The sequence below is a fragment of the Protopterus annectens genome, chromosome 12.part0, assembly GCF_019279795.1.
Source record: "Protopterus annectens isolate FY-2018-M chromosome 12.part0, PAN1.0, whole genome shotgun sequence".
Taxonomy (NCBI): Eukaryota; Metazoa; Chordata; order Ceratodontiformes; family Protopteridae; genus Protopterus; species Protopterus annectens.
The window spans coordinates 339,567,324-339,593,389 of NC_056746.1; the positions used below are offsets into that span (position 1 = coordinate 339,567,324).

The window sequence follows — 26,066 nt, forward strand, 5'->3', positions numbered from 1 at the left end:
TTACAGACTGGATCTGGTCTTGAGGGGAACAGTGGCCTTTGGTTCAACCGTACTCAGGAATATCCTTCCTTGGAGTCCACCCAGGAATTTAGGTAGCTGGGGGATCTGTCCTGTACATTGAGGAATGAATGAAAATTGACAACATCAGATATAGAATTATGTACTTACCATAAAGTTCCATCTGTGATGTCCATTTTCATTCTTCAACTCCCCACCCTCCATCATCCTCCATGTCTTACAAATGACTTCTGGAGGAAAGAGACCTTTTAAGGACACCAAAAACATCATATGTCCCTAGTGTTGAACTCCAGTTATGGTAATTCCTTTATAGTCTTTTTTCTCTCTCTCAAGTTGTAAGAAGGATCTGAGGGAAGTTGAGCATGGTGCATTGTGAGTAAGGAAATAGCTTGAGTTTGTTGGTCTTCACAAGCTGGGGTAACAGCAGAGTCAGATTAGAGTGTCTGATCCAGACCTATACATTGAGGAAGAATGAAAATGGACACTACAGATGGAACATTGTGGTAAGTACATAACTTCTTTTTTTTTTTTTTTTTTTTTACTGTGATTCCTGGCTTCTCCTTATCAGACAAAATTATGGAAATACCCTCCGGGTTTAAGAAATGTATAGCTTGCTCCCACACTTCCTAATTCAGGTGCACATAAGTTTGTATGTTGGTTAGGCCCATTGCCTGGACAACACCTGATCCATTTGCAAGGCTTTCAGCCAACAGGCCCTTACCAAAAGGAGGAAATAAGCTAATATTGGAGAGAATTTCAACTTTCGTCTGGAGATGAACCACCTTCTGGGATGAAGTTTGCTGCTGCTTCTTCCTCCCTCTCCATGAAAAAAGTCATCTGATAGGTGTAAAGATGAGGAAAAGGATTCAGACAAAGACAAATCTATGACTTCTAAGAAGACAACATCCTCTGACCAGACACCTTCATCTGCTCCAGCTCCTAAAATACTCAGACCTTCAGAGCTATAGATTTCATACATTGTGTTTCACAAGGCTTTCATCTTCAGTTTTGCAGGGCTAAAACACATTATCATACTAGGCCACCCTCCTCTATCTCATCTATTAGGTCAGCTATGTCTTTCAGGAGCCTTACTAAAGCCAATTTGGGCAAGATAATGAGATTTCTTCGGACCCAGATCCAATTGGCATCCTTCCAGCTTCAACCGTTGTCAGAACTGGCAAAATTACTTCTGCCCCCTCATTCTTAAGTGACTCCTTCACTAAACCACCCTCCTGGATCTGAACTCTAGGATCCTGCTTTCACCTGGGGTACATTTGCTTTGGAACCAAGAGATGTCCTTCATTTCATTAATTTGAGGATCTCAATTCATCAGACAGGGCCCTCTCCAGCCCCAGAGAAGAGAGACTACTCAGCCCAGAGCCAGCCAGCAAGTCTGCTGAAGTCTGCCGACAATCCAACATCCAACATAAGCCCAGAGCTCCCTTTTCTCCAATTTGAACTGAAGAATGTTGAAGAATCCATTCCAGCTGCTTCCCACCAGAAAGAATCTCCTTTGGGGAAAACTCTTACACTATATGGAGCAGTTCCAAGGGCAGCAATGGGAGGATTCAGAATAAGAACTCAGAAAATACTCTTTCTGGGTACCACACAGCACAGGCACTAGCTCTTAGCTCCTCCTGTTCTCTGTGGTGGATGATGCCAATGATGTCTGTCTTAGACCAGATTTACCTCCAGCCCCTGCCTCCAGAGACACAGATTTTACAGGGTGCCAGCCCACCACTCCAGCCCACCTCACCACCACCACTTGGCCCCCCCTAAACTATATCCCAACTATATCCTGTGGTCCTAAGCAGCAAAACCCTATTCCTTCAGAAAAGGTCCAAGGTCAGAAGAAGCAAGGGGCAAAAGGTCTACACTTCAACTACTACTAGCTAGAGCTTTAAATTTACAGAGCTTTAAAATACAATACCAAGAGGATCAAAACACAAAGTTAACTAAAAATCCAAACACTGATGAATCTATTGATAAGAAATATGTATTAGAAAATATAAATAACAAATAACAGGTTACATACCATTCCTAAGTAACAGCTCCTCAACATGGAGGTTTCATTTAGATCAGCCATGACTTAGACAGTGATAAGAAGGCATGCATGGCTGCATGAGAAGCTCTAGGAGTCAGCATGCAGCTGGAGCTAGAGCTAGCCATGGATACATCAAAAGTTAAGTTGCCAGATGCCCAGCAGGTTAAGAAGAAATGAAGAAAAACAAAATCTGTTCAACGTTAAAAGGTTCTTTTGTTCAGCGTTAAAGAAGGTTTAGGTTCAGAACTGGCCTGCCAAAAAATTGGTTCCTGCCCGACTCCACAAAATCTCAAAGGGGCAGGAATGCCCAGAGGGCAGGACCCATCCAGGGAGGTGCCTACAGGGGCACTATTAGTGGTAGCAGTAACAACAGAGGCACACACAACCTCCTACTACACACAACTCTCAACCACAGTATAAACCTAACCACGCTTTCAATACCCTAAATCCGTTCTACAGGGAAATAGGCGAAAATTAACTTTATTTTCAAAGAACTGGCATAACAAAACAAAAGCACTATTTAACAAACAACCATAGGAGTTTACAACCCATTCCCATTCCACACTTTACCAGTCAAAAAGGCCAAATCTACCCTACTCAACCCACAAGACATTATTGAGGTGGCTACTTGGACCTCCGTGCATACATTTTATGCATTATAATTTGCCTCTATATTCCAGATCCCGACAGGGTTTGCCACTGCTGTACCCTGCAGGGATCCCCAAACACACCATAATCTAGTTTTGTTGGTATTTGTTTGTATATATGTACATACATGCTACTTTTGTTCCTTTACCTTCCTTTGGCATTGTCAAATTTTAGCCTTCCATGAGGGCAGCTGGGCAAGGGGGCAAGGCACACTGAGAAAATAAATTCGCGCCGGGCTGATGCCTTCCACACAGCATTTACTCAGATCCATCTGAATTTCAGAGTCTGGCGATTGACGTTGACTCCAACAGGGTAGGATCAGACCTGACGTCCTCTGATCCATTCCTCCCTCTAGTTGTCTCAGTGATTGATAGCTCAACTCTGGTGTTAGCCTTGGAATCCAGCCGAATAGTGTCCATGGTTGAGCCACCTTTAGGAGTTTCAGCTGTTAGAGCAAGGCTCCCCAGGTCTGTGTTCAACTAGTCGTTCAAGGCTTTCAAGAGAGTGCTGTCTTAACCCAAACAAAAGACTACCCCCTCAAAGTTGGATCCAACCCTTCCCTATAGGATTTCCCAGCATCTGGAGCCTGCTCGTTCTCCTGTCAGGACAACCAGTTTCCAGAAATCTTCAGACATTTCTTTTAGAGGAGATCATGTCAGCTTCCAAATCCTTCCCTGAACAGCCCACAGAAGAGATGCATAGGAAGGAAAAGTGCAATAGGAGGAAGTTTGATTCCCCTGAAGAATCCCTTACCACCGACACTGATTTGAAAGGAGAAGGTTACCCCAGATCCTTCTTTGAGGATGTCTCGTTCAGAAAGATTCTTGAACTTCTCAGACAGAAAGGTGGGTGGTCTTCCCAAGCACCTTCTCCGGAAGAGTCTGTCTTCATTGAACCTTTTGGTTCTGGCCCATTTTGAATCTTGATAAGTCCCTCTGGCCAATGACATGATAGACCTAATCTCTTCACAGGTGTGGAAGGAACCGGACACAGTTGAGCCCATTCCCAAATAACCTGACAAATTCCTTGTTACTTCCAGTGACCTTCCCTATTGGACCAAGGAGCTTGCGGTAAATTCAATGGTAATGTCTGCAACTACTTAGAAGGACCTTGCAGAAGAGTTTCTCTGTCCATCCACCAAATAGAGAAGCTCATGTGTTGGACAGATTTTGGGAAGTATGTTTATGCCTCATCTGCTTTTTCATGAGAGTGCTTAATTACTTGGCACATGTCATGCACCAAATCTCTCCCATGGACCTTGTCTGGGGATCAGAGAAAATATTGATTCACACTTGGCAACTCTTCAGTCCTTACCCAGTGGCTTTATGTGCCTCATCTCCAACACCATGGAGGGTGCATATAGTGCAGCCATCACAGGCATTTCCACAAGGAGACACGTGAATGTGGTTGTGTGGCTTTGCAGAAAATTTCAAGACATCCCTCATCAATGCCTACTGTGATGTATCAACTCATTTATAGGTTCATAGGTGGTACTAGGCTGTTGGCCCTAGGGCCTATATAAGCCTAGCTAAAAAGGTACCCTGGCTTTCGCCACCCAAGAAAATTATTTTCCTGTTCCCCTGTCGAGCAGAGCCACAGAAGTGATCCCTGGGGTAAATTTCCTATCTCCCATCCAATCATCAAGATTTTTCTTGAACAGTGCTGAGGAGGAGCTTTGTTTGATGTAGATAGGTAGTTTAAGTAAATCCTACAAAGAACTCTCCACCAAGAAGACACTGGTTAGGTGAAACGACGACAGTAAAACACTAAGTTTATTAAAAATACATCCGGTTAAGCGCTTTCATCTAATATAAAACTTAGACTTCATCAGAACTACATTTGTTTAGTGCACATTAATTAAATAGTGTTCCAATTATTTTCAAACAAATTAACCCACAAATCCCTATAGCGCATCTCCTCAACTAATTAAAAGTTCCTAACCATAGTTTCAAAATAAAAGTATTACACATACCTATCCACTAAATACTTTTTTTTAAAAAGAACATACTCGTAGAATTACAATAATAGTTAATAGTTTGAAACCTAATTTACGCTACCAATATTGTACACCTAAACTGTTTTAAAACTGTATATAAATACAGATAAACTAACAATAAACACAAGTTTTATATAACTAAATACATCCCAACCTGGCTTGCAACACGGGTTTTATCGAAATATACTCATAATACCTGGAAGTACAGTGGCATTCAACAAAATCTGCCACCTAACCTCCTTTTCACCAAAAATTGACTTAATGTTGCCACCTCTAGTAGATACGTTAACTACCTCTGAAGCAAACTTAAAGGATGTACAACCTTCGCTATCCCTTACATGCCTATACAAGGCATTGTCATCTTTCTTCCTTATTGCATATAAATTGTCATAGATTCTATCTTTTAAATGTCTCCCTGTCTGTCCCACATAAAAACTGGGACATGATATACATAAAGCAAAATATATAACATTTTTTTGTTTGACAATTGCCATAACAAAAATATGTAACTGTTTTACTATTACCTACCACTACTGACCTGTCCTCTAAAATTGCTCCACACTGTTTACAGTGCCCACATTTCCTTGTGCCATTCTTGCGTTCCTTAGAATAGGGGCCATTCCTTTCAAATCTCCTTTTTTTTTTTTTTTTTTTTTTATTATCTACACTAGTCACAAATCTGGGTTCATTCCCAACTATAGAAAATAGCCTCTCGTCGCACTTTAATATATTCCAGTTAGCTCTATTAATCTTTTTTACCTGTTCAGTGTGACTATTGTAAGGTAATATACATGCCCTATTATAATCAGAAACCTCTTTATTCATAATAAGAGAATCTAGGTTCCTACTATATGCACCTAATAATGGTTTATATTTAATACCCCACTGACTACTAACAATCAATCGCATCATTTACAACTGTAGTAGGATATCCCATTTCTCTGAACAGCAAACCAATAAAATGCAGCTCCTGCAGCATCTCTCCATACTCTGATGTCATACGTGCTGCACGTACACACTGTCCTTTAACGATGTTTTTTTAACTTTACAGGATGACAGCTATTGTATTCCAAATAGCAATTGCTAAATGTCTCCTTCCTGTGTATACTAGATTTAAAACCTTTGGGAGTCATAGAAATATATGTATCCAAGTATGCAATGCCCTCTAAACTACACTGATAAGTAAATCTTAAATAAGTAGTAGATATTTAAATATTGAATGAAATTAGGATTACTTATTCTGTAGTTGGGAGCACAGTTGTACAAGGTACTGTCGCTCATTCCAATGTTATTCCCGTGGACAATTTAGGTGAACAGTCCTCTAGGAATGTTAGAAATTTGGATGGTTTCATGTATGACAACAATTTTGTTTTTTCTGAATCTGTGTTACAAGACCAAATTACAACATTTCCGGATAACAATGGATCTTTGAAAGATTTAATCTATGAATTTGGACATGAGCTAAGCTTAAGAGTTTACAAATTGAGAATTCGTATTTAAATAGATGCATTGAATTGCAAATTGTTCCCATGGGATTACATTTTTTTAAGCGGCCCATGGGACTAGAGCTAAACGAGTTAAAGACTGAATGTAATTCATTGTTTGACAGCTTTGGTTTAAGCTTTATGAAATTTATTATGAAATGTAATGATCACAAACTAGCAAATGTTAAGGAAGTTGATAGATTGAACGGGGTTATTCAAGATCTAGTATTTGATAAGTGGCAAGGCTCATTTGATAAGCAATTTAAACCTGAATCTTTCAGCGTATTTTAATGGAGCCAAGAAGCAATTTGAACCTACACCCTTATATAAGAAAAGTGTATTTACACCACATTTGCATCCTACTTTGGCCAGTTTTGAAAAAGTAGTTATAGACCAATTGTATAGATATAGAAACAATAATAGACTGCAAACTTCATCTTATAATTTAAGTAAGGAAGAGTATCAAATCATGTGTAACCTGTGTGATTCCAACAATCAGGATAATGCAACCTGACAAGAGAAGGGGGTTGTCTTTTATATGAGACGATTGATTATATGAATGAAATGCAACTTATAGTGCAGGACCCTGACAAATATGTGATATCCTCTGTTAATGAGGTTAATATAGCCTATGGGAGAATTGATGCTCAGTTGGAAGAATATCTTATTGAGAACAGAATAGACAATGAATTATATCAGTATTTGAAAGTGGAACATCCCATTTTGGCTACAATTATAGGTATTCCCAAGATGCATAAAAACATTCAGCATCCACCCTTTTAGACCCATTATATCTGGTAGTAGGTCTAAAACTTTTCCATTTGGGAAAGTTGTGGATACATGGCTAAAACCTATATATATGAACATGCAACACACAGTAAAAGATTCGTAAGATTTTTTGGGAAGATTATAACCCCCTCCATGTGGAAATCACGTTTAGTATTGGTCACTATAGATGTTGTAGACCTCTTTACATGTTTCCCACGTGAAGAAGGGATGGAAAGATTTATTAATAGTATACGCAGGTACACTGATTTTACATGGGAAAGGGTGACTTTAATTTGTGAATTTGAGTCTGGTCCTGGATTATAACTACATATATTTTGAGGGTGAATTTTATAGGCAGAGTAATGGTGTAGCGATGGGGGCTGCTAGTGCCCCCAATATATGCCAATTTAGTTCTATTGGATTGGGAGAATGATGTAATATTTAGTAGTAAATACATTCAACAGATATGCTATGTCTGGTTTTTGGATGATGTATTTATTGTATGGGACTGGGATGTCAATGGCCTTCCTAATTTCATTCAATATTTAAATATCTACTACTTATTTAAAATGTACTTATCAGTGTAGTTTAGAGGGCATTGCATACTTGGATACATATATTTCTATGACTCCCAAAGGTTTTAAATCCAGTATACACAGGAAGGAGACCTTTAGCAATTGCTATTTGGAATACAATAGTTGTCATCCTGTAAAGTTAAAAAAAAACAACGTAGTTAAAGGAGTGTGTGTGTGTGTGTGTGTGTGTGTGTGTGTGTGTGTGTGTGTGTGTGTGTGTGTGTGTGTGTGTGTGTGTGCGCAGCACGTATGACATCAGAGTATGGAGAGATGCTGCAGGAGCTGAATTTTATTGGTTCGATGTTTAGAGAAAGGGGATATCCTACTACAGTTGTAAATGATGCGATTGATTATGTTAGTAGTCAGTGGGGTATTAAATATAAACCATTATTGGGTGCATATAGTAGGTACCTAGATTCTCCTATTATGAATAAAGAGGTTTCCGATTATAATAGGGCATGTATATTACCTTACAATAGTCACACTGAACAGGTAAAAAAGATTATTACAGCTAACTTGAATATATTCAAGTGTGACGAGAGACTATTCTCTATAGTTGGGAATGAACCCAGATTTGTGAATAGTGTAGGTAATAATTTAAGAGATTTGAAAGGAATGGCCCCTATTCTAAGGGACGCAAGAATGGCACAAGGAAATGTGGGCACTGTAAACAGTGTGGAGCAATTTTAGAGGACATGTCAGTAGTAGTAGGTAATATTAATAAAACAGTTATATTTTTGTTAAGGCAATTGTCAAACAAAAATTGTTATATATTTTGCTTTATGTACATCATGTCCCAATTTTTATGTGGAACAGACAGGGAGACATTTAAGATAGAATCTATAACCATTTATATGCAATAAGGAAAGAAGGATGACAACAATGCCTTGTATCGGCATGTAAGGGATAGTGAAGGTTGTACATCCTTTAAGTTTGCTTTATTAGAGGTAGTTAACATATCTACTAGAGGTGGCAACATTAAGTCAATTTTGGGTGAAAAGGAGGTTAGGTGGCAGATTTTGTTGAATGCGTACATCAAGAAAAGAGGAGTGGGAATCCTGGGGCATGGTGGGGGATCTGTAGCAAGCTACAATTTGGATTGCAGTTTTGCCCAGAGTTAGTTGCACTTGGGTACCTCCAGGCTAGTTGCTCAGCATAATGCAGCCGAGGTTATCCAACAGGCAGCTGACAGTAACTTTCTCCTTGTTTAGCCTGGTGACTGGAACATCAGTGTGCCTGACTAGAGTCACCTATGATTAGAGTATTGGGTACGTTGTTATGCCTTATGGGCTGTGGTAGGGTGACGCACCGAGTGTGTGGGCTGTGTCATTTGAGTTGTGTTGGGGGTTGCTTGTGTTCCTGCTTTGGAGGTCGCTGTTGCTGTTGTTGCGGATGTAGGTGTGTGTTGTGTTTTTGTGTTTGTTTTGGTGGTGTAGGTTTTGAGGGACTATGTGATGTGTGGTGCAAGTGTTTACCTTCTCCTCCTGACTGTCTAGTCCAGTCTTGGGTGAAGAGAGTTTTGCTTCCAGTTTGGCTATATAAGTGCATCTCACAGGTTGTAGTGTTGGGTGGTAGGAGGAGAGGGTTGTCTGTGTACATGAGGCAATTGCTGCATTGCCCCAAGATGCCCAGATTCATCGGGTAGACAGGAGAAAACACTGGGAGCTGACCCTTAGACATGCCTGGATATGTGCTTATTAAGTACTAAAAACTGTTTTCCTCTAGACAAGTGAAAGTTGAGTGCTATAGTAATTTGTAGCTTTATTAGTGCTTACAAGTGCTGAGCTCAAAGAAACCGATTTGATTGCTAAAAACTGGCTAGTTCTAAGGGAAAATTCGAAGAGCAGACTTTATGGCGCTGGGAATAGTTTAAACCTAGCTTAGCGGTGATGCATAAATTGTGTTTTTTTTTTTTCTTTTTTTTTTTTTTTTTTTTTTTTTCATAAGCTACCTAGTGCTTACCACTCCCACCGATAAGCTAAAAGGCTTCCCTCCAAAACAGAAAGGCTTGAGGGCTCAAACTTAACAGTCCTGGATACAGCAAATCTGTATCTGGACTAGACTACTTACAGGAAAGGCAGGAAACAAGCTTAGAAATATATATATATATATATATATATATATATATATATATATATATATATATATATATATATTTTTTTTATTATTATTTTTAAGTGGAAAGGGTGAAAGGAGGAGCAGAAGATGATTCATGTTTAAAAAACTAAGTGGGTTGGCCTTCTCAAATGTTCTCCCTGTATTAGGTAGAATGAGGTAATGACACTAGACTGGGTGGAGTGTCCCAGATCAAATTTACAGTAGGGGTGGGCAACACAAAGCCACCAAAGTCGAGAAGTGATAAAGATGGGAAATTCCTACCTGCCATGGGGATTAAATTTTCTACTCCTCGGAGGACTTTCTCCAGAAACCAGAAGAAAAGTAAGATAATTTGGTCTCTCAAGTCTACAAGGACAACCTTTCATCCCCGCCAACCCCAAGCCATGGTAACCATGGATGCTTCTCACCTGGGGTGGGTGAGGATTACCTAGGAAGGATGGTCCAAGGCATGTGGTCATAAACAGAGCCCAGTCAACACAAGTTTACTGGAGATGAGAGCAGTTAATCTAGAGTTGCAGGCTTTTCAGGACTCTCTCCACTTGGGTATGATATAAATCCAGACAGACAGCATGGTAGTTGCTTGGTAAATCATCAAACAGGAAGAAACCAAATCTTAAACCGTTGTCAAGAGGCAGTGCATATTCCAGGGAAATAAAGTATACTTGTGGGCAGGTTGTGAGGTTGATCATACTCCCTCATGAGTGGTCCCTCAATCCTGTAGTAATGGAGCAGATTTTCAGCCATTGGGGGCTGACCTTGCTGTGATCTGTTCTTCTCTCCTACAACGCCAAATGCAGCAACTTCTCTGCTTTAATTCCCTCAAAGGGGAGTCACCCATGGATTCTTTAACATGCTCTTACCCCTCTGGATTCCTTTATGCATTTCCTCCCCTGCCCTTGATTCCAAAGTTTTTACAGATGGCATTTGTGACGAAGGTCACAATCCTCTGCATAGCCCCTTATTGGTCTCGACAAGTGTGATTTCCCTTCATCTGGTCACAACTAGTTCACCCTCCCTGGGTGCTGGGCTCAGACCCAGATCTACTCTTTCACCCCATTGGGGGTTTCCTGAGCATTTAATACCTCAAGTTGACTGTATGGTTTCTCCATTTCCAATGAAGGTTCAACATTCCAGGTGTTCATCCTCCATTCACATGCTGTCCTCTTCCCAGAAACCACCTACTAGAAAGACCTACATAAGCAAATCGAAAAGGTTTTGTATTTTGGCTTTTGAAATAATATTGCTCCGTTCTTGGCTCCTCTTCCAGCAATTTTGGATTTTCTTGCACATCTTTTTCAAAATTGAGGTACCATTATTATTTATCATGCTTTCTTTTCAACCAGAAAGATGCATTTAGCTGCTATATCCTTTTTTCATGTTGGCAAAAGTCAAACGCCCATAGCATCTTTTAGACTATCCAAGGATTTCCTCAGAGGAACTTTTCTTTTATGTGCTCCACTCAAACAACCAATTCCCCCTTTTGAGATATTACTGTTTATTACAAACTTTAACTGGCCCCCCATTTGAACCTACTGCTGCAATTGATCTAAAATTATCATGGAAACCTTATTTTTGCTTGCTATAATTTCTGAGCTTAATGCCTCCTCTTCAAAACCTCCTTATCTGATATTTCACAGACAGTGTGTGCCTGAAGACCAACCCTTCTTTTCTCCTTAAGGTGGCTTCTGAATCTTATATCAACCAAGTCTTCCAGTGTTTTTCCCAAATTTTTCTAAGAAGGGTGAATATACACTAAATCTGCTAGATGTTCGTCAGTTAAGTTTTTATTTACTTCTGACAAAACCTTTGAGAATCTGATGAAATGTTTGCATAATTTTGAGTTGGCAAACCGGGAAGAGTAGTATCCAAAGTCATTCGTTCATGTTGGTCCTCTCAATGCACATCTTATGTCTGTCAACAAAGAGGCTCATCACTGCCCACAACTCTAAAAGCGCATTCCACTAGATCAGAAGGTTTGTCTACAGCTTTCTTTTTTCGAGGGCTGCTTGATATTTATGCTGTGGCTACCTGGTTCAAAGTTCATTCTTTCATTTCACATTACAAGTTGGACATGCAGACCAGATCAAGAGTCCCTTTTGGTTCAACTGTGCTCTGGAATATCCTTCCATAAGGCCACTGAAGTGATAAAGTAGCTTGGGACTCTGTCCCATACGTTGAGGAACTGACGGAAAAAACATCAGATAGAAAAAAACATCAGATACAAAGGTTATGTACTCACCATAACAATAGATCTGTGTTTTTTTTTTTTCTGTCTTCAACAGCCACCGCCACCTCCACCTCCCATCCTTTCTTTATAGTCTCTTGTATTGTCACACCTGGATGATCCTAGCTGACCTTGCCTTAGTTCCTTAAGATTTGCTAGTATTGGGGGTCTGAGAGAGTTGGAATAATTAACATGTTTACCTTTCAGACACAAGTTACAAAGTTTAATTCTCACATTTGGTAAATTAGCTAGATGTAAAATGGCCCAAAAGGGTGGCTAACCTAGTATCTACCTATGAACTTACAACATTTACGTCAGATTTGTTTTTCTCCAATTACTTTTTTTGTATTCCTGTTTTCCTCTTCGTGTGGGCAAACTCATTCTGAGGTAGCTTATTCTCTACACAAGCATTGTAGGTAAGGGGCGGAGCCCGCGCCCCAGACTCATACCTTAGAAGTGGCCTAAGTTGGATCTGCGGCCTGATACGAAGCCCACATGTTGAAGAATGATAACGCTGATCTATCGTCATGGTGAGTCAATAACATTTGTTTATCTAAGTATTTAATACGTATACACGGGCACGTGCACACACTGGTTTAGAAGCGCAGAGTCTCTCATACGTGTACATAGAAACACACACCACAGCAGTTAGTTTCAGTGCACACACACACACACACAACATATATCACAGAAATTTAAAAAAAAGTCATTGCATCTGCCATTCTCACCCCACCCCCCAACTACTTTGCTGCACTTTATTTTGACACAAGTGTTTGCTGTGTGCAGTAAAATACCAATTTGCTGAGGATTAAGGACCATCAGTAAAGCTAGGCTTTAGAGTTTTTTTACACTTCTATTGTCAAGAAAATGCTGCTGATGGGCAGAGATGTTGCTGTTTCTCTTTCATTCTTACTGTATCAAATACTTTGATGGCTGCACAGTGATATTGTCTCTTTGTGAAAAAAAAGAAACTGAAAGATGAGAACAGTAACTCTGGTAGTTTTAGTAAAATCAGTTTCTGGCTGTTAAATATGTTGCCTGGTTGCCAGCAAAGAATAAACTTAGCCTGAAAGAAAATCTGCTTGAAAAGGTGAAGAGAAAACACTGACTGGAAAGAATCTTGCAGCTGTTCAACAAAAAGCAGTTCAAGATCCAGCTTTGTTACAAGAGTTGTCTTCCAGTAATCTAGAGGAAAAATAAATCAAATGTGCTCATAGTTTATTAAAATAAATGAAATATTGGAGTATGTCAACTCAAAAAAGCTGGAAAAATGAAATAAGCTTTTAAATAGCTGTTCAGATGAACTGTGAACTGATAAAACTGCAAAAATCAGAGGCTGAAATGAAGAAAAGGCTGTCTGAGTAAGAGACTGCATAAGAAGAGCTGTTTAACAAAATAGTTGTTAGAGGACAGGGCATGCGGGGAAAAGCTGAGATTGTCTGCTGTACCAGAGAAACTGGAGCAGGCTGTGTTAATTTTATGAAAGCACAAATAGGCAGCTGGACTCCTAACCTGGCCATGAGAAAGCAGGCAAGACCTGTGTTAGTAAAGATGCAGGCATACCAGAAGAAATAATTGATCATGCCAAAACTGTGGCAAAAGGGCAAAGTATTAAATTTGGAGACTGTAGAGTGTTGGTGGAAAACGATTATTCACAGTACACCAGGCAGAAGAGAAGCAGATTTATCCCAGCAGTCAAGGAATGTTGAGAGGCATGAGTGAGATTCAAGCTGCTGTAGCCAGCTGTCTTCAGAATATTATTTCCCTTGAGGATTAAATTCATTTTTTGATTCAGAAGAGACTTTATTCTGACAATAAAGCTTATCGAGAGATTTTGCTAGTGAAACCTTTTCCAGTGTTCCAAAGGAAAATGCTTGAGAGACAGAGAAAAAAAGAAAAGGATCTGACTAGAAGAATTTGGGGGTACCTTGGAGTTAAACTAGAGTCTGAGATTTGGAGATGGAGATGAACTGTAAAAAGACCAGCAGCATTGACATTAGTGAGTAAACGTGAGACTGTAAAACATCAGTCACATTTGTGAAGTATGGCTATACCAGAAAAAGTGGAAAGATTGGACTTTGGTTGATTTTAAGGGGGGCTGATGCACATATTCCCCACTTCATGTGATTTGTTTGGAAGGACAGAGAAGGGAATGAGAAAAAGCAATTGTAAGTAAAACAAATTTTGTTCTACAGTATTTGTATAAAACATTTCGTTATATAATTCTATATTGTATAGTAAAGCATTGTTGTATGTGATAAAAGGTAGCACAGTAAGCAAGTGCTTTTTTTATAATTTTAAGAAATAGCATTACAGTGTAAAAAGAAAAAGGCTGGGTGTGTTTTTTGTTGCCGTTTTTTATGGTTTTCATTAAAACAAAAATTTTTGTAAAATGTGACAGATTCAAATGGAGATGACAGACAACTGTACAAGATATTAAACTGTCAAACAGTGGGTACATGTAACACAAAAGCTGGAAGTAGACTTATAAAACTTTCTCGTATATAACAGGTGAGATTAATAAATTCTTATCATAAAGGCTACACTTAGCATATTATTTGGGAATGTGGTTATGGCTTCACAGGTATAGACAAAAGGTAAGGGTGTTGAATTATATTAAATATATTAAATGCAGAGTGTAAATACTAATGCTACAGGAAACACATTTGTAAAGAGGTGAGCATGTGAATTTGATAAAGAAAGGCTTTCAGGATAGATACTCATTTTCCTTGTCCCTGATATTCCACTGAAAGTACTTGCCCTAATTGCTAGAGGAAGTCCAATAGTGATAGAAGAGGAAAAAAGATGATAGTAATGGTAGATTTGCGATAGTGAGTGGCTGCTGGTAAGGGAGGAGGATTACATTGACATGTATTTATATTCCAACTAAAACTACCATTGTGGAGCTTCATAAAATTTGGGGAGAAATGAGCAGCATTTAGCAGAGCACGTAACTTACAGGTGGGGATTTGAACTTGATATGCAACAGTGAAGGTTGTATCCTGGGGACCTAGAAGGGAAAATATAACTGACTGTAGATTTCAAAAGAAATTTATGAAAATATTTGTTATGGAAGATGCGAATTTAACTTGGAGATAATTTGCTTATTCCCCAAGGTACAATTACTGGACTAGATTAGACAGAAATTTTTATTTCACAGGAACATGTGCTTTAATTGATAGCTTTGACACATCCAGTATTTCAGGTCATGTGCCAATAACAATTAAAAATGCAGCATAATGAAATAAAATGAGACACACTGGTGCTAACCCATCTACCGGTTAAAAAGAGAGGAGTTTTAAGAAATGGGTAGTGAAAATTATTTGGGAGTTATTAGGGAAGATGGAAATTCCTTCAGAAGTTATAGCTAGTTAGTGGGATAAAATGAGTGGAGTTTAAATAGGAAAGAACTGAAATAAAAGAAAAAGAGATATGGCTAAGACGTAATGAGAATTATTTAGAGCGACAGACAGAGTTAACGTATTGCAGAATAAATGGAATCTCACAGAACAAGAAGAGATGAGAGCAAGAGAGAAAATAAGGGAGTATCTGGATAATATGCAAGAATTACAAAGATTGCTGTTAAGCAAGTATTTTTTGATTATAACAGAACATAAAAACTCTCAGCACAATGACTTGGGCAAGTAACAGTGTGTAGAACAAGTTGTTGCCAGACTTGGGGAGCCTTTAACAAGAAAAGTAACCAGAGATCCTGCATAGGTATTGGATAAGTTTTGGAAATGTTTTGAAAAATTGTATAAAGCAGAGGAATGTGGAAATACAGAACAAGTACAAATGGTAATATTTATGGAAGACCTTAAGTATGTTAAGGTTAGAGGTAGATGAGGCTCAGCAATTTAACAGTCAAGATTAGGAGATGAGATAAAACAGTGATGTATAAGCAATCTCAAAGAAAGTTTCCAGGAATGCATGATATACCCTGAGGAAGTTTGGAAGCTAGGAGGGCAGAATGTACTAAAGATCTTGCAAGGTTTAACAGTATTTTAAAAGGAAGGGAGAATCCTCAACATCTTGGAAGAAAGCTGTGGTGGCTGTGATGCTCATTAGATCCATCTCCATATAGGCCCATTTCAATTTTAAACTGGTATCATAAAGTGTTTGTCCATAATAATGAAAAGAATTGCAAAGGAGTTGTCAAAATTGATATGTGGATCAGTGTGATTTTTGTGGAGGGGAGGGAAGCATTTTATATCATTAATAGATGATCTAGGAGGAAGCATAGTGTAAGCAAATACAGCTGTTGCCGGTGGCTCTTGATGCAGAGAAAGCATTTGACAGTGTAAGCTGGGATTTTGAGTAGGGCAGTGGAAATATTTGCATTCGCTGATGCAATAAATAAGGTTAATTAGGAGGTATCGGATGCAAAAGTTAGTGTGAGGATTCCTTTCTGACAAGTTGTTTGGACAAAGGAACCAAGCAGGGCTGGTTTTCCCCTTTATTTGCTTTATATTTAGAGCCATTGGCAAAGAAAATAAGAGACTCAGACATTCAAGGATGTAATTGTTACAGTAATCAAGAAAAGATGGCTTTATTTGTTGCTGATTTTGTACTGGATAAGACCAGGAAAGGATATCTCAGTGTTGTGGAACATTTTTGAGATGGTTTCAAGACACTTCAGGATAAAAAAAATGCTATATCTGTAAATTATCTACCCACACACGAATTTGCCCAGCAATGCCCATATTTCTGGGGACACAATAACATCTATTATTTAGGAGCATCAATTAAAAGATTCTGTTATGGCAGCTAAGGATATGTGGGAGGAGGCTAAACAAAAATAGTACAAAACTCGAAAACCAGAAGATCTGATATTGTTAATCCTCGTTCATCCCTTGCGTATGGGTATCGGTTCCGAGCTCGGAACTGAGCTGGCCATTTTCCAAGCTCGCGTCGGCTTCAAACTCTCAAGCTAAGCTCTTGCCCACAATTCCCCTCTCCCTGTTACCTCAGATTTCGTTTGCCACATTGCCATCCAGTCGTGTCAAGCTACTTCTCTTGAGCTAAGTACCATCAATTTTTGTTTAATTGCTTTACAAATTACTTTTTTGTCAGAAAAGTTAATTTTTTATTGTCTCTTGCCCTATCGCATCTAGTGTTCATAATTTCAGGTTTTCTTCTCTGTCCTTTACTTGCCCTTTTTACTGCGAGGTAATTTCTCCTTACCATCGTTGGTAATCCCTTTCCTTTCTTTTTCATACCTTCGGGTACTCTCTTGTACCATTGTTGGTACTTTTGCTTTTGTTAATATGGCAGATAAAAAGGGAAGTCTGGGGTTTAAGTGGTGTTCTGATTGTGGACACAAACTGCCTACTTCTGATGCACACTCTGTGTTTATTGTTTGGGAGCTTCCCATTTATCTGTTGAACCACCTTGTACTATATGTGAAAACTTTTATAATAGAACTTTGTTAGAAAGGAAAAATAAGCTGATACTGAAGGGACTTCTAAAATCTCCCTTTTCAGAGGCTATTTCTGGGTCAGAGGTCTCAACTCCTCCTAAAGCCCATAAGAAAATGCATGTTTCTACTAAGGCTAAATCCTTGCTTTCATCCCTGGCTGGGGACTCTCAACAACCAAAATCTAAAAAGGCTAAAGTTTTGGCTCCTGAGCTCTGTCAGCCCCAGTGCTTTCGGTGCCCAGACCTTTGGCACCAAAGTCTTCGGCTCAATTAGTGATTTCGGCTCCGTCCTCTCCTGCAGCCTTCTACATATCGACACTGAGGGGCTCCTCTGTTCAGACCTTTACCACTGTATCGGCACGACCATTCAGTCGGCGCTGACCTCGACCGTGTCTGCTCAGAGATCTTCCTCAGAACCGAGGCCTTAATTACTGACTCCAGTTTTGTCTGCTCCAGTTTCGGCACCGATCCCTGTGTCAGTGCATACAATGACATCGGCACCGATGACTTCAGTGCAGACTACAGTAGTTCAGTCTTTCTCAGCACCATTGTCCTCGGTGCGATCGGATGAGATGGGCACAGAGTCTGCCTCTTTTGTGGACAGGCCTGTTTCTCGCTCAGTCTCGACTAGGTCCACTAGAAGTCTTTCTGAACATGTGTTGCATCTTGTGGACCAGGCATTCTTGGCCAGAGGTATTCCACCCCCCAGGAACTATCCTTCTTATTCTCCTCCTTCATTGCCTTTGAAGTCCTTGGATGTAGTACAGTCTTCCCCTTCTGCGGTTCCCTTTATGGATGTCACTAAGGAACCGCAGTTGCCTTTGTGGCAGGAAAGTTTTGCTACAACCCAGGATGTCAGCTGTGATATGCATAGCTTGCTGCTCCACAGCCATCCAGGGACTCCGAATTGGTAGGCTAGTACCTCCTGTCCTCAACATGCACTCCTCTCTGGGTGGACCAGCCTTCCAACTGATGGAGAAGGCTTTAGCTGCTGTTGGCGATACTGGACGGTCTACACCTCCGCCTCCCTCTAGTACACTTGTTTCACAAGCCGCACCTAGCTGACACCGGGTGCAAGGGCCTCAGGACATACTCCCTCAGGAATCCCCTTTTCCGTGGTCTTCCCCAGCTTCTCCCACTGAGGAGGTCCACCGGAAAAGTTTGTGTAAGGAAGCACATGGACTCCACAGAGGAGTCTCTCACCGAAGACACAGATTTCGATGAGGGAGAAGGATCCCCTCGGTCACCCTCTGAGGTATCCTTTGGCGATATCCTTGAAATCCTGAAACAGAGAGGTGACTGGCATCCCTCTAATCCGACACCTGAGGAATCTTGTGTTCCTGCAGGCTTTTCACGTCTGGCCCCCTACCTCCTGGGTTACTCCACCTGCCGATGAACTTGTCAAGTTCATTGTGCAGCGTGCTTGGAAGGCCCTTGATACTGTTGAAGCTATTCCCCGAGGCCTGATAAGATCTTATCCCCTCCTGTTTCAGATCCCCATTGGTCCAAAGGTCTTCCTGTAGATGTTTTGGTGGTGGCGGCTGCAACAAAAAAGGATCTGGCAGAAGAAGAAAGCCTGTCAGAGTCCCAGGCCCTGGACAGAATAGGGAAGTGCACTTTTGCTTCAGCAACCTTTGCTATCAGGTCCCTGAATTATATGGCACATTATACCAGGCTTCAAAGGGATCTGGTCTCTAAGCTCTCTGAAACCTTGGCTAGTGCAGTATCTGATGAGGTCCATGACAAAGTGGCCTCTCATCTGGCCACCACTGAGTCTATATCTAACTCCTCGTATGCGATTTGATATCTCACACATCAGAAGGAGCAGCTAGAGTAGCGGGTTCAGCTGCGGTCTAGAGATGACACACCTGGATGCGCTTGTGCAACTTCGCAGATCCTTTTAAGTCTTTCTTTCTTAATGCCCCAATTGAGCCCTCCTCGTTGTTTGGGCCCAAAGTTAAAAGCACACTGGCCAGATCTGAACAAGACGGTAAGACCCTTTCTGCCATAGGTGTCTGTTTTTATTCCCCTCAACATGCTTTCTCTCGAAACTAAAAGAGTGGAAAGGTATGGTTCAAGAAATCTCCGGGTCCTTTCTGTGACGCAGGCCGAGTTCTCCCCCCCCCCCCAGAGGCAGAGGGGGGAAACTCACAGGGAAGATGCTCCTTTCGGGGCAGAGGGGGACCACGTAACCAGGGTTCCAGGGATTCTTTCCCTAGTAAATCCTACCAGCACTCCTGAAGAGCGGCCCAACTCCTTTCCTCTGGAGGTGGTTGGGGAATGTTTCTCCTTGTAACCTTCTGCCTGGCTAGCCATCACCACCGATCCTTTGGTACAAAGGATCATAACCAGAGGTTATCATATCCCCTTCGATTTTTGTCCCGTCCAAAAATCTTCCCTACGTTCCACCCAGTCAAAAGGAAGAAACAGCACTACAGATAGAAAAGCTTCTAAGAAAGTCATCCAAATTGTCCCTCCAGACCAGATAGAATCTGGATTCTACTTAAGACTATTTTTAATGCCAAGGAAAACCGGGGACTGGAGACCAATTTTGGACCTCGGTGTATTGAACAAGTTTGTGAGAGTACAAAAATTCTTGGTCACTATACAGTCTATCCTCCCACTTTTGGAAAAAGACGATTGGATGTGCTCTAGAGATCTTCAAGATGCGTACTACCACATAATCCAATCTCACCCCATTTCAGTCAACAGAATTAATAGGGGTTATCTTGGACACAAACTGCAGAGCGGCTATTCCAGAGCACAGAATTTTAATGTTAAAGCAACAACTAATTTCAATCCTTTCAAAGGAAAAATCCACAGCTCACTCTGTTCTACAGCTGTTGGGTTTCATGGCAGCCTCCGGCCAGGTTTCATATGAGGCTTCTGCAGTGGCTACTGCTCACCCAATGGTATCCTTTTCAGCATCCTTTTTCAGCCATGATTCGAGTAACCCACAGGTGCAAACAGGATTTAAATTGGTGGATGACTCTCATTCTCTCCCAATGGTCTTGCCCTTTTTCCTTCCAGCAACCCAAGGCCACAGTGACCACTGACACCTCCCTGATGGGGTGGGGGGGGCTATGTCAGGGACAGACCGTCCAAGGCACTTGGTCCCAACCAGAGGCCCATCTGCATATAAATGTTCTAAAGCTGAGGGCGGTGCTTCTGGTGTTGCAAGCATTCCATCCCCTACTGCCATTTGGGATAATTGCGATTCAGTCATACAACATGGCTGTGGTCTGGTACATCAACAAGCAAGGTGGAACCAAATCTTACCCCCTTTTGTCGAGAGGCCATGAGGATATGGCAGTGGGCGATGGCTACCAACCGTTTTCTTCTAGCAATGCACATTCCTGGGAGTTCCAACGTGCTAGCAGACAGACTCAGCAGGTGCATTCTACAACCTCACGAGTAGTCCCCGAATCCCTTGATAGTAGAGGAAATCTTCCACTGCTGGGGCCGTCCTTGCTGCAACCTCCTTTGCATCCCCGGCCAACTACAAATGCAGCAACTACTTTGCCCTGATTCCCCGTCCGGGACAGTCACCCAGGGACGCTCTAGTCCACGATAGGCCCTTGCGTCTTGTCTACGCATTTCTGCCCTTTCCTCTCATTCCCCAGTTTCTGAAGAAAGCCCGGAGGTTGAAGAGCAAGGTAATCCTCATAGCACCATATTGGCCATGACAGATTTGGTTCCCATTCTTTTGGCCTCCCCTACTAGATCGACCATGGATCCTCCATCCAATCCCGGAGTTGATCTCACACCCACAGAACCTGATCCATCCCAACCTGAACAGCTTGAAGCTAACTACTTGGCTCCTCCAATTCCCTTGATTGCCAGGCAGAATGATCTTTCTTTACCAGTACGTAATATTCTCATTGCTTCTCATAAGTCTGCCACTAGAATTAATTATCTGAGCAAGTGGAAAAGATTTACCTGTTGGCTGAAAGATAAACAAGTAGACCCCTTTTCAGCACCAGTATCGATAATACTAGACTATCTGGCCGACCTGTTTCAGTCAGGTCTATCGGCCTCTACCATTAGAGTTCATATGGCTGCAATTTCTAATTTTCATGAGGGTGTCCAAGATTCCTCTCTTATGTCCCATAAATTGTGCAAGACCTTCATAAAAGGTGTGAATCATCTGAAGCCACCCTTTAGAGAACCTATTCAACCATGGAATTTATCATTAGTTCTGCAAGCTCTGACAATGGCACCTTTTGAACCAGCCTCTTCTTACGACCTCAAGTATTTGTTATGGAAAACCTTGTTTTTGGTCGCTATTACTTCTGCCAGACATATTTCTGAACTCCAAGCTTTATGTATCAAGAGTCCATACTTGATTTTTCATAGAGATAGTGTCTCTGAGAACTAATATGTCATTTCTGCCTAAAGTGATCTCTGAAGTGTCCATTAGTCAAGCCATTGAATTGCCAGTTTTCTTTCCCAATCATTGACAGAGGAGAGTATTGCCTACATACCCTTGATATTCACAGGCAAATCCATTTTTACCTAAACAGGACTAAACCCTTTCGTAAATCTGACCAGTTATTTTTGGCCTTTTCTGGACCTAGATTAGGATCAGCTGATGGTAAGGTCACATTAGCTAGATGGTTGAAGGACTGTGTGACATTTACACACAACGTAACATTTTGTTGCCTACTACCATGAAAGCTCATTCAACAAGGTCGGTGGCAACTTCTGCTGCCTTCCATGCCAGAGCTTCTTTACATGACATCTGTGCAGCTGCAACTTGGGCTACACCTCATACTTCCATCAATCCTTACAAATTGGATTTGGCCTCCAGGGGAAGAGCATCTTTCGGTTCTATGGTGCTCAGAAATGTCCTTCCATGAGAGCCTCACAGGAATAGAGGTAGCTGGGGACTCTGTCCCATACATAAGGAATGAATGAGGATTAGCAATATCAGATAGAACGTTACAGTAAGACAACTTCTTTATCTATATTGTTGATCCTTGTTCAGTCATTACGACCCTCCCTCCTTTCCCCTTCTGTGGTTTCTAGTGGATCTCACCATCCAGTTCACTTAGGTTATTTGACCAGAGGTAGCCTCTACCTTCTTTAACTTGCAAACTCAATCTGAGGTAACAGGGAGAGGGGAATTGTGGGTAAGAGTTTAGCTCAAGAGTTTGAAGCTGACGTGAGCTTGGAAAATGGCTGGCTCTGTTCCGAGCTCAGAACCGATACCCATGCGTAATGACTGAACGAGGATCAACAATACAGATGGAACGTTATGGTAAGACATAACTTCTTTTTCTTGTTTATGGATAGCAAGATACAAGCAGTGAAAATGTTTTACTCCTTTTAGTTTATACTTGCGGTTGGGCATATTTTTCTCAGCCACAGAAGTTGTGGACAATAGTGAAGAGTTGAAGGAATTTACCTGGGAGGCAAAAAGGGCAGGGATTAAGTGGGATAAATTGATTTTTCCAGTAGAAAATGGTTTAGGATTACCTGATTTGAATGGATATTTTAGAACACAGCTTAGACCCGTATACATAACACAAGCTGAAGGCTATACAGTGTAAAGTGTGATGGTAAAATAGAGGGGAAATTCAAGAAATAAGGAGCGAGTGGGATTTTTGATGCAGATCCTTAAGGCGAATAACAGCCATACAGAATATTTTATTCATAAAGTGGAAGTAAGTATTGTAAGAACTAAGCAAACACGAGAATTGAAAAAGGAAATTTTGCCAGTAGAAATGACTGCAATTAGGGGTGCAGAGAATAGGCAGTAGGGGGCTGGAATTTGCTGGAAAAATGGGGCAAAAGAATCAGAGTATTGGGAATAAATAAGTAGTGAGGGAAAGGAAAGGTAGTAGAAAGTAAGGAGACTAAAGACATTTGCTCTGCAGCGTAGAGACTGGCTTTCTTATCAGGGATAGATATCTGAGTATAGGCAAAAAGAAAAGGGTTAAGGGGAATCCTAAGTGAAAGACCTGCTCTGGTAAAGTTTTTAGTTTAATCTGGAACAGAAGTTGCTGTTAAAAGGGTTGATTAGCAGGGCATGTAAAATGTTGCACTACAGCTATAGAAGTCAATCAAAGGAGGTTAGAAAAGATTGGGAAGAGAAATTGTATAAAACCATTCACAAGGAAACAATGGGGGGCATATGTATTGCTCCCAAATAAGCAACAATGTCTTAAAGGTTTAGGACTTTTGCTTGAAAGTGTTTGAATAGGTATTTTTTTATACCCCATGCAGTCTCTAAAGAATTTTTCCTCCAGTAGATGGCAAATGCTGGAGCTGTGATGGTGCCTAAAGAGGTAACTGGGATCACACATTTTTGGTGTATAATGAGTTGGCAGACTTCAAAAATTTCTTAGAGTAATCTGGCAGAAATATTGGGTAAGCAAATGAGTGTAACTAAGGAAATTATTACAGGATCTGGATTGCGTAGATATAATAAGGCCTTGCTAAGGTTAATTCTGGTGGCTGCCCAAAAAGCGGTTACTAGAAAAATGGAAATCGAAGTCTAAACCAAATGTATTTGAAGTACTGAATGTTGTAAGAGAGAAAAGAACTAGAATTGGAATCTTTAGAAAAATATAGGAACAAATTACATAGAAAAAAGATGGAAATTATGGACCAGTACATGCAGAATAATGTTTTGGAGGAGGAAGTAGGTTTAAACGACAGGCAGGAACTGAATAATTTATGTAATGTTTGATAGTTAAACAAAAAAATGTGATGTTTAATGTTTGTGACTAGGAACATGTTAATATGTTTCTATATCATATGGGAATGTCTGCCTAAGTCTTAAGTGATAATTCAATAAAGGAGTTAAAAAAACATGCAACTAGGAGCATGTTGATATGGTGGTTGTTTTGTAGGTAAAGTAATGTTATGTCTGCATGTGTTTTAAGTAATAATTCAGTAAAGGTGTTGAAGAAAATGCATGAAGCCCCAACACGTCAGGACTTAAATTGATGTTGGCACAGGCTTTGTAGAGACCTCTGCCCTGGACTGTGCTTAATATAAAACCAGTCCTGCTCAGAGGTCTGCTGAGAAGGTGACTAGTTTGTGTCTGGGCTGGGACAGTGTGGGCATTATTTCTTTAACTTTCCATATAATCAGATCTCAAGAGGTGAAAACAGAAGATTGCTACACCTTGTTTGGAACCAAGGGCAGTGTGGTTATTATTTCTTTAACCTTTTTCATAATTAAACCTCAGGGACTTGACTGGGGGGGGGGGAGTGTACCATTTAGGAGCAACACATTGGAATGCATTACAGATTACTGCAGTCCTCATATATTCTCACTTTCCTCAGTCAGACATCAGATATGTATACAGGTGGCTCTCTTCTGGGATAGGGTTAAGGAGGCATGTTGTGTAGCAGTTGAAAAATGTTATAGAATTCTCTTCTGTCAGTTTCCAAGTTTGACTTCAGAGGAGTACAGAGAAGGTTACTGTCATTTGGAAGGAGAGATGAAGAGGTATGCTGTGAATGTGCGACAACAGCAACCTAAAATGTATAACTAGGCCTTAGTTTTTTTCAGTTTCATCCCAGTCTTAACTGGCTGGGTTCAGAAAATGTGATTACATTTTTTTTTGTGTGGGGGCTAAGTAGAGAAGTAGACTGTATTCCCAAATATGATGTATGTATTTTTATATGCATTTTTCTTTTATTGAGAACATTTTTTGTCAGCTTGAACATAAGTCTTGGGTATAGTTTCTCTTCCTTCAAAGAAAGAAGCAAGAATGAATGTATTTCCTAAGTCGTGAGTTTTGTTTAGGCCATTATTGTATCAAAAGGTTGTGGGGGCTCTAAAATATACCTCTGAGGCTTGTAGAACACAGTGGTTCCAGTGGCATAGTAACCCTCAGCCTATTTTATTCTTTCCTCATTAGTTATAGTGCAGTTTGGAGTGTATAGGAAGACTCTAGAAATGTAAAACTGTGTGTCTTGTGTGTGTATGCTAGGGCTCCATTTCACATAAGGATGACCCTGACTGCAAGGGTGGGTCACCTTCGATACTGTGGTGATGGGTGGCAGTGCACGACCTTAGAGTGCAGTATACAAAATGGCTACATTCCTGCATTTGACAACTTGAAATTACTGTGTATGTTGACAGTACTGTCTAAACTCAACAGAGGGAGTGTGGCCACATTAATATATGGCATTTGTTTTAAATTTAGAAAATAGCTTCTGTCTTTCAGTCAGTGTTGAATTTTTTAAATTCCATTTGTTAATAGAGGCGCAGTGTTGCAGCCTAGTGCATAGCGTAATGATACCAATTAAAACTTTTATACAAACTGAAACGAGCTGCGTTACAAATGGTACTTAAAATGCAAGTTTAAAATGTCTGTAGTATGCACTGCTGATCTCGACTCAGCATTCTATTTTATACGGTTGTTGCACATGACTTAAGTAAAATGTTTCGTGTGGTTTAGAACTCTGTCTCTCTCTCCTTTGTTTTTCAGGCAGTCAATATGGGGAAATCACTTTTCTTGTTGTATGGATTGAAGAGTTCTCCACGACTCACAGTACTATATCTCTATCTGTTTGATTATACAGAAACATTTCTTCCTTTCATCCACACAATCTGTCCTAGAAGATTAACATATCCTGAAGAAGAAGAAATTATAACAAAATATTGGGTATGTAGCTCTTGTTTGTTTGGATCAGCATACATTTCTGTTCTCATCAACATTTTTATTCTGTGTCAGTGCTAATCCTTTGTCCAGAATGAACAGTCTAATTTCTTTTTCATTTTTAAATGGAAAAACCCCAAAAATCTACATTGT

The 26,066-nt window shown here is 40.4% G+C and overlaps 1 protein-coding gene across 1 annotated transcript in view; it reads left to right on the forward strand.

The window, feature by feature from the left end:
- Window positions 1-26,066, forward strand: part of BFAR (bifunctional apoptosis regulator) — a gene marked incomplete in the record, with an annotated part of 616,262 nt that overhangs the window by 289,518 nt on the left and 300,678 nt on the right. The window contains 1 exon segment of the mRNA XM_044089414.1: window positions 25,743-25,919. Within this exon segment, the coding sequence (XP_043945349.1) occupies window positions 25,743-25,919 (177 nt within the window).